General features: G+C 40.8%; 1 protein-coding gene across 1 annotated transcript in view; it reads right to left on the bottom strand.

Moving 5' to 3' along the window:
- Positions 1-15,144, bottom strand: part of OTOGL (otogelin like) — a 939,358-nt gene that overhangs the window by 507,761 nt on the left and 416,453 nt on the right. The window contains exon 27 of the mRNA XM_085653920.1: positions 3,379-3,507. Within this exon, the coding sequence (XP_085510046.1) occupies positions 3,379-3,507 (129 nt within the window). The remainder of the gene's footprint in view (positions 1-3,378; positions 3,508-15,144) is intronic.

Here is a 15,144-nt window from a genome sequence, read left to right as displayed (position 1 = left end):
AAGGCAAGAGAGGTAAGAAACAGGCAGGAGGGGTGCAGAAAGAAGGAAGAGAAGTGCAGAAAAAAGCAACATAGGTGCTAGAAGAGGTTTGAAGGGTACAGAAAAAGCAAGAGAAGTACAGAAAAAGCAACAGAGGTACAGAGAGAGGCAAGCGAGGTGCAGAAGCAGGCAGGAAAGGTGCAGTAAGAGGGACCAAGGGTGCAGAAACAGGCAAGAGGGATACAGAAAGAGGCAAGAGGGGTGCAGAAAGAAGCAAGTGAGGTGCAGAAAGAGGCAACAGAGGTACAGAAAGACACAAGAGAGGTGCCAAAACAAGCAAGACAAGTGCAGAAAGAGGCAATAGAATTGCTGAAAGAAGCAACAGAGGTGTAGAAAGAAGCAAGAGAAGTGCAGAAAGAGGCACTTGAGGTGCAGAAATAGGTAAGAGAGGTACAGAAAGAGGCTCAAGAAGTGCAGAAACAAGCAAGAGAGGTGCAGAAGGAAGAGAGTGAGGTGCAGAAAGAGGCAAGAGAGGTACAGAAAGAGGCGAGGGAACTGCAGAAACAGGCAAGATAAATGCACAAAGAGGCAAGAGAAGTGCAGAAAGAGGCAAGACAGGTGTAGAAAGAAGCAAGAGAAGTGCAGAAAGAGGCAAAAGAGTTGCAGAAAGAGGCAAGAGAGGTGCAGAAAGAGGCAATGGAGGTGCAGAAAGAGGCAATGGAGGTGCAGAAAGAGGCAAGAGAATTGTAGAAAAAGGCAACAGAGGTGATGAAAGAGGCAAGTGAGGTGCAGAAAGGGGCAAGAGAAGAGCAGAAAGAGGCAAGAGAGGCACAGAGAGAAAAGAGGTTTGTGCACCATTAGTACCAGTTTAACACCCACATTTTGCAATAAGTAACACGTGACCATTCCAGCTTTGCAAAGGGCCTTCCACCACGCTGTAACACATGACGCTGCATTTTTGGGAACATTTGAGCCGTTTGAGCTAGAAACAAGGCTTTTTTGTTCAAATCTCCAGATTAGGGATCAGATGATGAATTATGTGGCTAGTGCGGCACATGTATAATTGTGTGAAAGTTGGTGCTGCCAAACAGTCGCATAATTCCAGTGGCCCTCCTCATACCTCTGATTAGGTCCACAAGTGCTCCTCAGTGATTCCTTCTTTTTTTGTCTCTCTGAGTTCATAGTTGAGCTTCTATGGAAACTAGGAAGACTAAACCTGCGAGTACCACTCCACAACACCAACTACCATACCACATAATTACTCTACATAACACTCTACATAATTCTTGAATAAAATGAATACCACATACTATCTATCCACATAATTTCACTGCACACAACATACATCCACTCCAATCCTAAAAACATTATTAAAAAACTTTTACATTTACAACACTAATAGCTCTAACTCTCGCAAATGCAAAACCTATTACATTGCAAACACTTCTTTAACTAGTAGTCGCATTTGCAGAGTGGTGGAGAAAGGGTGCTAGGCCTCCGACCAGCGCCCAGAAATTCCGTTGCGTGTGACTCACAGGAGATACCAGGAGGCTTCTTGGCGCCCAAAGTCCCTCAGGAGTATATTGGACTTCATCCCCCATCCTGTAGTCTGCCAGGAGGTGCGTTTGCAGAGTGGTGGAGAAAGGGGGACATGGCTTCCGAAGACGTCTTAGCAATCCCACTGTGTTGGACTTACTGGAGGTATCAAGAGGGGTAGTAGGCATACTAGTGCATCTTATCATCAAATTCACCAGCAACAATACTACGTAGAGGCATTATTTTCCTTTTCTGGATGTGGTACTCACTGTTAGAGAATTGTAAGAGAACTGTACCACAAACTTGTTGATGCTCATTTCTATCTAAACTGGACTTCATGTCACCCACACCACTCTAAGCTCAGCATCAACTACAGCCAAGCACTCAGAATAAGATGCATCTGCAGCAATGGGGACACTTGTAAAGAACATCTACAGGAGCTCGCTAGATTATTTTAAATGTGAGGGTATCAACTACCAGCAAGATCATGACAAGTCTTTGGAGTTAATTAGAGGAGCATTTATTTGGAATACCAACAGCAGAAACAAAAGTGACAGAATTCATTTTGTGGTTGACAAAAAACAATCAGCTCCTAACTACAAAAGCATAATGCACAAACATTTCCCTTATTATCCACCTGTGAATTATTACAACTTTTTTTTTCAAATCCAACAATCATTGCTTCTCACAGAGCTCCTGATTTATGATCTACTGTTAGAATTGAACTCAAGCAAGCTGTAACAAATGCAGAGGTTCCTTGCTGGGACTCTTAAAAGGAGCATCACATATGTGAATACCTTTTACAAACATCATCAGTAACAAGTTCTATTATAAGAAGAACCTATGGCATAAGACAATATGGTACATGTCATTCACCATGCATAATGTATGTGATGCTGTAAAAAACAATATGTAAGTCAAATAGTGAATGAACTCTGTACACGATTCAGGAATCACAAACAATAATAGGAAACCTGACCAGCCTGTAGCCAATCATTTTAATCCCAGACATCCTTCTCACAACACAGGCAGGTGTCAGAAAGAGCATGCCAGTGGAAGACAACAGATTGATGCTCCTTTCATTGCCTGGCTGTATGGCAAAAAGGAGTTCTAACATTTCTTTCTACTGAGACAGGTTTTGATTAAAAAGAATGTTAGTATTTGTATGAACCTTTCAAACAGATGGAAACTGTGCCTGCTTTTACTGGATGGATCCTAGCTCATTATAACATGGACACTGCTAAAGTCATCACCAATAATAATGTCTCAATTTTTAAATATCGCAACATTAGGAGACCTCTCACCCAACTAGAAAACATGTCTAATCGCTGAAAAACTGCATCAAACTTTTCTGGAAAATTAATTTTGAAATAATAATGTAGTTGTACTAGCTGGTTATAATTTGCAAAGTTGTTTTTTCATCAATGATAAATTATTAAAAGTACACTTATCTTACAGGGCAATCTTCCCACAATATAAACTTAAAGAAGGCAAGGTTGAAAAATGAGCAGTGTGCAAGTGTCTCCAGGAGATAGAATTAGCCACGAAAACATAGTATTTTGACTTTTGCAGCAAACTGAAATGTTTCGTTTTGGATTTACAGCAATACAAGTATTCTACAAGTTCACAAAATAGCTCATTTAGTGCTGAACAATGGGTCATGGAGAGTAGGGCTGGGGTGGGAATAACAACCAGAAATGTTTATTCCCCACCTGACATTTCTGTGATTCATACCATGCAACTCAGAATCAGGCTCTAATTGTCAAGCTTTTCACAGGCATGTAAAAAATCAGACAATAAATCATTGTGCTTGTTAAAAAAAACTTTAGTAAAGACAATTGATTGAACATATAAGTGACTCACCTCAGAAGTTTCACTGAAATAGATCTCGGTGTCTCCAATACTGATGATAAGGCTTTTTGAGCAAACAATGTCATTGTCAAAGCACTTTTTGTTCTGGGCAGTTATTGAGACATTTGAGTTATCAGTACTCTGAAATGTAAGAAAAAATATATTTTGAAAAATGAAAAACAGAATCATGAAACTCAGCACATTATAAGTGAATTGGACCACAGTTCTGGTAAAATTACAGCTATGGGTGCAATAAACTAAAATTTTGCGCTTAAAGTTTGCCGCAGTTCATGAAGTTTGCACTTTGTGAGGTCTGCAAAGTTTTATATATATATATATATATACACACACACACACACATATATACTTATCCATATATAAACATATATATATTCACTAAAAAAAACATAAGTTTCAGGGACGTTATAGTCAGTTGTACATTTCACTCGAACAAAATCAGAGAAATTCGGCTGTTATAGGTAGTTGAGCTAACTACAACTCGCGCCCCCACAATGCACTGCTGATGACATCACATATTACATCATTCATGACATGGTCACGCCACTCATCCGTAGAGTTACTCACACACCTAGTCAGTCATGCAAAGAATCAATCACACTCACATTTACTCACCTATATAGTTATACACACACCACCTCACTTAGTCATAGATACTAACACATACTTACTCTCTTATACAATCACTGATACAAGCACACACTCATCCATACAGCCACTCTCACACTCACTCTCACATATAGTCATTTATATACTCCAACACTTACATATACTGCCTTTCACATATGTAGTTACTCACACATTCACTCGCCAACACAGCCATACACACACTCACACAGCCCCTCACAAATGCACTCTTGAACCGATACACCCACTGAATCACCCACGCACACATCTGTGGAGAGAGTCACACACACCCCACCCACACAGACACTCGGGCACCCATACATATACTCAGACAACCAATCAATGACCCATATAGACACTCATGTAGCTACTCTCCATCCCATGCAGCTGCTTACACATCAACTGACAAACTAATACAGACATTGACAGTTTAGTCACTAACCCATGCATTCATTAAGACATGATTAATCACTCACTTATACAGTTAGTCACAAACCTACTAAATCATCCATTCAGACACGTATACACCCACTCATTCTTCAATACACAATATATATAAAACATATATAAACTTTACAGAAACACACATTCACTGGATGATGTCATCAGTGATGTCACTGACCATGTCATGAATGATGTAATATGTGACGTTATCAGCAGTGCATTGCGGGGGAGCGAGTTATAGTTAGCTCAACTACCTATAATGGCCAAATTTCTCTGGTTTTGTATGAGTGAAATGTCCAACTGACTATAACGTCCCTGAAACCTATGTTTTTTTCAGTGAATATATATATATATATATATATATATATATATATATATATATATATTCACTGAAAAAACCATAGGTTTCACACATGTTATAGTTAGCTGGACATTTTACTCGTAAAAAACCATTGAAATTCCCCCGTTATAGTTAGTGCAGGCAACTATAACTCACGCGACCGCAATCCTCTGCTGATGCTAATACTGTATTTAGACGCTTATTTGCCCATGTCTTCTTCCATTAAATTTTAGCTATACATATATTGCAAATATTTTTTTTTCATAAAGACACATATGTCATCAGCAGAGGATTGCGGTCGCGTGAGTTATAGTTGCCTGCACTAACTATAACGGGGGAATTTCAATGGTTTTTTACGAGTAAAATGTCCAGCTAACTATAACATGTGTGAAACCTATGGTTTTTTCAGTGAATTTGCAAGGTTTTTTAAATGCTAATTCCTAACTATAACGTGTGTGAAACCTATGGTTTTTTCAGTGAATTTGTACGGTTTTTTAAATGCTAAGTTACTTTACGCCGTTCGTGGCCTGCGCGCCCACTTCACACAGTTCGTTCCGTGCGCGCACGGTGCGCTTCGCACACCGTGCGCGCGCAGTTAGTGCCGTGCACGTTACGCTTGATGGGCCATGTACGCACGATGCGCTTCACGCACCGTCCGCACACGTAGGACATATTATGCGCTTCGTTGTGAAAGGTTGTCTATTAAATGTTCCTATATGTTAATATGCCATGCACAAAAGGTGCACTACGGGCACCTTTTGCACACGGGGGGGGGGGAGGTGAATTTTTTTTTATTGTTTTTTTACCGTACACGTAAGGTAAGCGTAATCGGCGTTTTTTCGAAAAAAAAAATTTGAATTTTGAGCCTTGGGGGTACTTTTGGGACACCCTAACCAAGGCTAGGTGGTTAGGAGCTGTCTAGCCTGCCCCTATTCATATTATCCAACTTTGTTTTTCCTCCCCCCCCTCAGAGTGCGAGAGAGAAAATGGCGGCCGACACTTCCTGGTTTCGACCGATTCGAATGTTTACTAAGATTTAACAGCCAATCAGAATCGCGCTCGCGCACGGCACCGTACGCGTACGGTAAGCTTACCGTAAGCGCACGGTAAGCGCACCGTAAGCTGCCACAGATATATATATTGATTTAAATGCTATTTTCTCAGGAACTACTGAACAGATTTACACCAGACCTACAAAAGGCACTTCCTTGACCTGTAGACTACCTCTCTGCCAAATTTCAAGTAACTCTGTTCAGCCATTCGGGCTGTAGCTGTGTCTAAAGGTCCTATGGAAAAATGCATGGAGAAAATGCGTTTTGGGACCCCCCTTTTTTCTCAGCCCCCGCTTGACGAATCCCCCCGAGACTTTCAGGGTAGGAGCGGAGCGTAGCGCCCCATTAGTTTTGAAAATTTCGCGAGGATTCGTCGACCGGCGCCAAAGTTATTCAAAATAGAATGTTGCGGTTTTCCTATGGAAACAGGGTCCTAACTATAACTATCTACTGGCGACCGCCAGTAGATAATATATGTATATAAACATATATATATATTTGTTTTTCACAGACAAAAACAAAGGTTACAGGGGCATTATAGTTAGGAATTAGAATTTAGAAAACCTTAACAATTCATTGACAAAACCAAGCCAGTGAAATTCAACGGTTATAGTTACCTGAGCTAACTATAACTTATGCCCCTACAATGCACTGCTTATGACTTCACATATTACATTGCTCATGCCCACTGTTTTGCCTTTTCTGCTAATTTTTCTGCCCTTTATATTCAATTTTTTTAGTTTTTCTTCTACCTCCAAAATGAGGGCAGCCGTAATGTCAGTGGGGGGCTGTTTCGCCCCACTCCCTGGGTCGATGTCTCCCCAGTGACCCCAATCCCCTGGTGCCCAAAAACCTTTTAATGGGGGAGAGAGGTCACTCAGGCCCGGGGCCCATCCCTGCTTCCCTGTGTGCCCTGGAGCCTACCCAGGGCACCCAGTCTGCTATAGGACCGTGGAGGGAGCCTCAAGGCCCCCACCGTCCCAGCCAGCTCACAATCTCCTGCAGGAGCTGGCATTGCCATTGCACACAGGGAGCTGCTGGAAATGCAGCTCCCTGTGAGCAAGAGCAATAGTTTCATCTCTTTCCCTGCCCAAATGTCTGCAGACAAGGAAAGAGATGAAATCTTCACTTCCAGTGGGTAGGAGCACATTACCAGCTTCTTCCCATAGGAACCGGAGTGTTTGCTTTTGCTTGGGGGAGCAGTCAGCTCCCACCTATCAAAAGCAAACAGCTATGTCCAGGGGGTGGCCACCCCGGGACAAAGCAGGAGCCAGCCCTGGGTGGTGGCAGTCCCCGGGGCCATATATGGTCGCACGGTCCCTTGCTTTAATGTTTATTTTAGCCCCAGGGAGGTGGTTGTCCCTGGGGATCCACTCAGCACCCCATATAATTTAAATATGTAGAACCGGGGAGGTGGTGGTCCCCTAGGCCTGGGAGGGCTTGTGGCCCTGCCAATTATTAAAATTAGCCCCAGGGAGGTTTTGGTCCCCGGAGCATTTTTAAGCCCTTGGAGGGTGGCCCTGTACATCCCCCTCCATTTTAAATTAAAGACCGCATGCCCCCGGTACCTGGCCCACTCGGGGGCTACAATTAAAACACGTGCAGGAGACAGCACTTTTTTCGTTTTAGTTACGTCAATATTCACGAATATTGCGCAAAAATTGCAGTGAATTAAAAAAGTTTTTTTTGGTTTTGCTGGGGTCGCTCTGGGATATAAGTTCATGTGCAGATGAAATTATACTGGCCCTGGAAGCCTGAGATCAGAGTACAAACCAGCTTTTTCCTGAGGAGCAGCTCGGAATCAGGGGGTTCCAAATATTAGCTACTTCATATGCAAATACATAACTCTCTCGACATTGCTCAAATTCACAGATGTTCACCCATGGACAAAAATTCCCCCAAAAAGGTTTGCAGTAATTTTCCTGGGAAACCGTTTTTGGGGAGAGAATTCTCTAATGGCTGTTTTCAGACTTTTTTTTACCTCCAGATTTTTTTAATGTTACAAACTTATGACATTTACGAAGATTGCAATGTTTTGAATAAACACTGGAACATGTGAGAGATTCCTTCACAACTTTGTACACGTCTTTTTATTTTTTAGTTTACTGGACACTTATTAGGCATATTTCTACTAATAAAATAACTTCATAGCGCTTGCTGTAAGCCAACTTTATTTATAGCACAAAAGGGCTATCAGATGCCAAAAGAGTTCAGTTACTACAGTACTGAGCTTGTTTTAGACATTATGGGTGTGGCTCTTATTAGGTTCTCTTTGTAGCAAAAGACAGCTGTAATTCGTTCTCAATCCCAAGTACATGGAAAAGGAATTGGCTCAAGACATCAGCATTTACACATCTTCCATGTAAAAACACTAAATATGTTTCCTTCCTGTAGTGTTGTTAGGTCTCAGCTACAGACAACTTTAACTGTCTGTTGTGGACCTAATATTCTCAGTAAAGTACAGAAACTAAGAGTGGGCTTTGGGTTAGCTCCTTACAGATGATTGGATGTCTTTGTTGTCGATCTCACTTCCCTGTTCCTGCACAAGAGAACTTCATTCACAACGTATTTTGATTGTATATTCTATACATCCACTGCTGATATCAAACCTTGCTTGCAGTGCATTTAAGGGACTGTTTCCTCTTCCTTTCTCTCCCAGCTTCCATTTACATTCGCTTTCCCCCTAACCAATTCACTTTTATCCGTTTCATACCCTCTAAAGAGCATCCTCTTACCCTCCAATAGTTTATATAGTTTTGTTTATAAAGCGCTGGAATCACCCCTGAAGGGGTATCTCCGTGCTAGGAGTCAGAGTAGCAGGCCATCGGGATTAGTTGTAGAGTATGGTTTTAAGAAGTTTCCAAAAGAGAGAGAGATCTGCACACATATGAAGCATCCTCTTACCCTCCAACCTCTTGATAATTTGTCATCACTACTGTAGGTGGCCGTCATAAAAATGTTTTTGGACCATTTCGTAACTGCCCCCTGTACATGCTCAGGACCATGCATGTGCAATGGGCATTTTTAAATGGCCTATGTTTTATTTTTTTTAAATCCATTCCAAGATGGCTGCAACGGGCACACATGCATCCACAAAGACCTTCTTGAATAAAATTGAATGAAATAAAACACATTGCGGGGGCGTGGCTTGGACGGCAGAGCCGATGGCTGCCTGATCCAGTCGCTCTGTCGAGTGTGGTGCTTCAGTGATTGATTTCCCCATCAAGACGGCACTTAAAATGCTTATTGAAGATTGAATTCATCATCAGAAGGGCTAAGGCATCTTGCGCTATCCTTTAAGAGTGGAAAATCAGCACCCTCAAGATTTTAAACTGGGTTGCCTTTGCCTTTGTCTAGTTGCGGCTTCCTAAAATGGCGGACGGAGAGCTTTTTCATCAAAGAGTAGCGGAGGACGGATGGAGATATCTATTTACCCTGATGAAGTCAGGTCTCTAAAAATACTTTGGCACCTGTGATCCGGTGAGACAATTCAAAGTATGTTTTACCCTGGAGCGCGTATAAACTTATTAAGCAATCTCCTGCATGACTCCAAAATGGCGACAACGCACATCTAATAGAGGAGCTCTTTGTCTCCATCATGCTACATTTGTGCCCCTTGTCTCCGCTTTCTTAGCGAACAGTAGACAACAATTGGAGTAGCAGTTGCAGCGACGGCGAACGGTAACACCGGCAGGTTGATGCCTTGAAGTGTGCTGCCTTTCGCACCAACGGTGGCCTTATAAAGTGGCAAGATGAAGGCTATACAAGGCAGTTTCAGCCTTACTAAAGACTCAATCCTTGCGTGCTCCCCGTTGCCTGAGGTATGGTGAGGTTTCTGTCTTATGTTATATCTGGAGGGCCAATGAGTGTGGTGAGTGACACCCAGCCTGACTTCAAGAGCAGGCACTGCTCATTGCAAGGAAGAGCTCATTGTTTCATGTGACTTTACTGCTGATCATTGGGTTTCTGTGCCAGATGCCAGCAAATAACAATTTGTAGTGGCAGTTGCAGTGAGAGGGAGAGCGAAGAATCCCCGTGTTTGACTGTTCATGGATACGTGGCTGATGTTTGTTCTGACCCATCATCAGTTTGTTTGTTACTTCCCTGTTGGAGGTGGAGTCTGGGGGTTACATGCTGATTGATCTCTTCAGGCAGTACTCCCGGCAGGCAGAGATGAGCAGATGTGGAGGAGTTATAAGATGGAGACGGAGGCCTGTGGGGTACCGTTTGGAGTAGAGATAATGCACTGAAGAGCCAGACATCACGAATCCAAAGAAAACAGGATCAATTCATTGTGTTGAGACGAAGTGGCTGCACTATCCTTTATTGCTGTTTTATACCAGTCAGCGTTCTAATGATGTTTTTTGCTGGACCTAGACATTGTGCGTACTAAAGAAATTTGCATATTTTGATTATCTGTTAAACACTGCTGGTGACTAGTGCGGTGCATTAATCATTGTCATCTTATGTTGGAATTACCTTTGGTCAAATTGTTCATGTAGTGGGGCCTTATACAGCAAGCTAGAATTATGTGAAGCTATACAAGTAGGTTCAGCTTAGCCATACACGTTTTGAAGGACTATTAATGTTAGGACAGCGTTAGGTTGTTATAGTGATACTGAATACTCACCCAGAACCCTACAGATAGCAATCGCTAAATTCACTCCTTTTTTGTACGAATCAAACTAATTTGAGAAGGATTTTATCCTTCCAACTAATCATTATTATAATGGCTGAAAAAGAATCTAGAATGCGGTTTGAAAAAAACAAAGGAGATCCTTTACCATCTGACTCTCCCATAAAAGCAAAAGCAGACATAAGCAGCACTATGGAGATGATTCTTAAAAAACGTGCAGAGGTACATGATCTCGCTAAGTCTACAAAACAAAATACAGACACTATGCAGTTAGAACATACAGCCATTAGGGCAGACATGAGTGCAATTAACACTAAAGTTGCAGCGGCAGAACAGAGAATCAGTGACGTTGAAGATATGTCTATCAAAACCAATAAAGAGATGAAGTCTATCATTGATAGTACAGCCAATCTCATGAAACAGACAGCTGAACTTGAAGATAGAAATAGAAGAGGTAACATAAGGATTTTAGGTGTTCCGGAAGGATCTGAAGATGCCGCTGATTCCTGTATAGCCTTTTTAGAGGAATGGATACCTTGGTTTACTGGCATAAAATTCTCTAATCCTTTTGAGATAGATCGTGCCCATAGGGTACCTATTTTCAATTCTTCTTCACGTCAAATAGCTCACCCTATTATTTGTAAGCCATTGAGATTCCAGCATACTGAAGCTATTCTCAATTTTGCTCGTAAAAGTCGTCAATTGACTTGGAATGACCACAAAATAATGTTCACGCACAACTTCTCCAAGCCTACAGTAGACACCTAAAAGGGGTTTCTTAGCTTGAGGGATAAACTCAGAACTAATAACATTCAGTTTTCCTTTGTAGGCCCAAGTAAATTTAGAATCATAGCCAATGGTTGCCGACACTATTTCACGATCCTAAAGATCTATGTAACTTTCTAGAGGGGTCCCCTCCTCAAGACATGGACTTTGCTCAAACTGCATCCAACAAAAGGAAATCTTGATATTCATATGTTTGTTCTAATGGGATAACAGCTAATATCAGTTCAATTTTAGGTAGGGCCGGAAATGATATATATCTATGTTATGGTTTACTTATCTGCTTAATCCGTGTGACGGCTAGAATCTTGTGTTGGATTATTATGCTAAGGCGTGTTCACTTTCAAGTTGGGGAGCTGTCTAATAGCCTCCACAGGTATCATGGCATAAGTTGAATAGGGGCAAGGATACCTCTTTGGTTGTCCCCTTGCTCAATAATGTTGAATATGTGTGGCTTGTTACTCAAGAGATTATTATGCTTTGTTTAAATTGATTCACTCTTTAGGATAATATGGGGAAATCACAACATTGTTGATTTACTCAACAACTGCTTGACAGGTTGACGCTCCTGTCGTCACACCGCCTACATTCGAGGATAGCAGGGTTGGGGTGGCTGGGGGGGATTGAGGGATGTTTGGGGTTCTTGAGGTTTTCAGTTTATCTATTTGCTGTCCTTTTTCTTTTCTCTATTATACGTGGGGCTTGACTTTGGCCCATTCAAACAAGAGTTCCTAGGGGTGGTATTACACTTAATTGTGACTGGCTTTTACCGAATGTTTTTTACCATGATAGGTTGTATTTATGTTGTGTTGCAGTTTTATGATAATGTCTTTGTACTGTGGGTGGGAGTCAACTATTATTTTACAGGATATGAGCTTAAAACAATCAGTTTTCAATTGTATTTATAACAGGTCAACCTAAGTTACGCACGATTGATGAGGACCTCAATGTAATATCATTAAATGTTAAAGGACTCAACCATCCAATTAAACATAGGAAAATATTGATTACTTGGCTAAAACCAAGGGAGACATTATCCTATTACAAGAAACAAAGTTGTCTAGGGAAAATGTCCCTTTTATTAAGAATAATTGGATCTCACAAATTGCTTGTTCACCGGCAGACCATAAGAGGAAAGGTGTGATCACGCTGATAGCTAAGAAAGCAAATGTTTCTTTAGAATCTCAAACCCATGATAGCGATGGTAGACTCTTAGTTACTCATTTAAGGGAAGGAGCAGAACTTATACATGAAGTGAATATATATGGCCCTAACATAGATGACCCAGAAATGTGGGAAGGTATATCTAGAACTATAGAGGACCTTCCTCAGGAGGATCTTATTATAGTTGGAGGAGATTTTAATATGCCATTGGACCCTATAATCGATAGACAGTCCAGTTGTAAATACCATCCTGCTATAATCCACACTATATGCTCTAAATTTAATCTTAAAGATGCAAGGCGTCTTCAACACCCAGGCTCTAGAGACTATACTTTTTATTCGACACCACACAATTCTTATTCTAGGATTGACTACATCCTAATTTCAGACTCGTTCACACATTTAATTGAACATTCAGACATTTCTCCTAAATTGGTGTCGGATCACTCGTGCATTAGCCTCAAAGTAAAAGGTAGCTATAATGAACCGTCCCCAAAAAGATGGCGCTTCAATAATGATGTTTTAATAGATCCTGAGGACAAAAAGAAGATTGAAGAGGCGATATTAGACACTGCAGACACTAACGTCAACATTCTATGGGATGCTTTGAAAGCCACCATTAGAGGAATAATGATTGAAATGAAAATGAAAATAAACAAGCGCACCAATGCGGAACTAGTTGGATTAGAGCTCGATATTAAAACCTTGGAGTCATCGCATGCCAGCTCTCTAAGTGACAAATCTCTTTTTTCTACACTTACACAAAAGAAATATGCATATAATAAAATTTTGAGTGAACGAGCCGGGGTATGGGTTAATAAATGTAAAGCCCTAAATCTTTGCGAAGCCAACAAGGCGGGTAAAGTACTCACTTCATATCTTAAGCAGAAGCAGAACCAGAATGTTATTTCGTCCATTAAGGATACAATGGATCAGGTACACACTAAACAGAAAATATCTTAAATACCTTTAAATCTTTCTATCAAGATTTATAAAAAAAGGGTCAAGATCTTAATTTAGAGAATTGTAGCCAATATTTGAATAGAATTAGCTTGCCTCAACTGTCGGAACATGACAGATTAACGTTGGGTAACCCGATCAATGCGGAGGAGATTGCACACACGATTAAAACTTTGAAAGAAAATAAAGCCCCAGGTCCAGATGGATTTACAGCCAGGTTCTATAAAACTTTTTTAATCCACTTACAACGAACTATGTTGAGAGTTTTTAACTACATAGCTAGTGAGGATCGCACTACAGATTCCATGACAGAAGCGAACATAGTGGTCATACCTAAAGAGGGTAAGGATCCATTATTTACAAAGAACTATAGACCAATTTCTCTCATCAATGTCGATTGTAAAATCTATGAAAAAATTTTAGCTATAAGACTCAACAGAGTTTTACCAGGTCTAATAAGTAACTTTCAAGTAGGTTTCTTCAAAAGTCGTATGTCCAATGATAATACCCGTTTGTTGTGTCATGTTCTAGAAAATGATGCCTTTAACCCAGTTTCGGCCATTGCTATCACACTGGATGCTGAAAAGGCGTTCGAAAGAGTCTCTTGGGACTTTTTAAAACAATGCATGTATTCATTTAATCTGGGAGATGCATATATAAAAATGGTAATGTCCCTCTATCGTGCACCTTCGGCTCGTATTGCGATTAATGGATCCCTTTTGGAATATTTTCCCCTTTATCCGGGTACTAGACAAGATTGTCCCTTGTCTCCATCTTTGTTCATTCTTGCTAGCCTTGGAACCACTAATTCAAGGTATCAAATTGAACCCGGATATAAAGAGGGCAGACTTTAAGGACATTCAGGTTAAATTGGCTGCTTATGCAGATGATATTCTAATTATGACTGAAAATCCGGGTCCTTAAATAATGTCTTTGATGGCTACTATTGCAGAATACTCTGCTCATTCAGGCTATAAACTTACCAGAGACAAATCAGAGATGAAGCCCTTGAATGTTCATTGCACAAAAGACGTTTTAGGTCATTCTGGATTGGCCAGGATATATAAAATATTTAGGTACAGAATTTGGTTGTAATATTATTGATACCCTGCATCACAACGAGAAATTAACCTTGGAAAAAATCACAAAACTCTTGGACTCTTGGTCACCAAAATGTATTACTTGGTGGGGAAGGATAGAAACCATAAAAATGATGATTACACCTTTGGTTAATTATCTTATAAATATGCTCCCGCTTTTACTGATGGAGGACTTTCATCATAAATTAGACATTCACCTTACTAAGTTTCTTTGGCGGGGCAAAAAAGCCCGCATTGCCATCAAAAAATTGAGGCTTGAAAAATCCTTGGGGGGAGTTAATCTAGCGGATTTTAGATTGTACCAGGCAGCATTTCTTGCAATACAGGGCTCCAACTGGATCTCACCACCAGCTTTTTAAAACCCAGTGTGGTTAGATGTTGAGAAATCCATTCGGGGTAATCTTAACCCTCTTGTATTATTCACCTCTAACCAGCTTTACCCAAACAGATCCAAATCTATTTTTAAGAATACAAAACTGTCACTTTTACGAATGGACAAGAAATTAGATGTAAGCATTAGGGGCTCCAAGATGGAATCTTTATGGCTTAACCGAAAGGTACTATACAAGGGTAAATCACTAAAACTTGAAGACTGGATTAAAAAGGGTATCTTTTTTCCGTCTCAGTTGGAACGCTCTTTATACCCATTGTCTT

The sequence above is a fragment of the Triturus cristatus genome, chromosome 4_1, assembly GCF_964204655.1.
Source record: "Triturus cristatus chromosome 4_1, aTriCri1.1, whole genome shotgun sequence".
Taxonomy (NCBI): Eukaryota; Metazoa; Chordata; class Amphibia; order Caudata; family Salamandridae; genus Triturus; species Triturus cristatus.
This window is presented reverse-complemented; position numbering and strand designations above follow the sequence as displayed.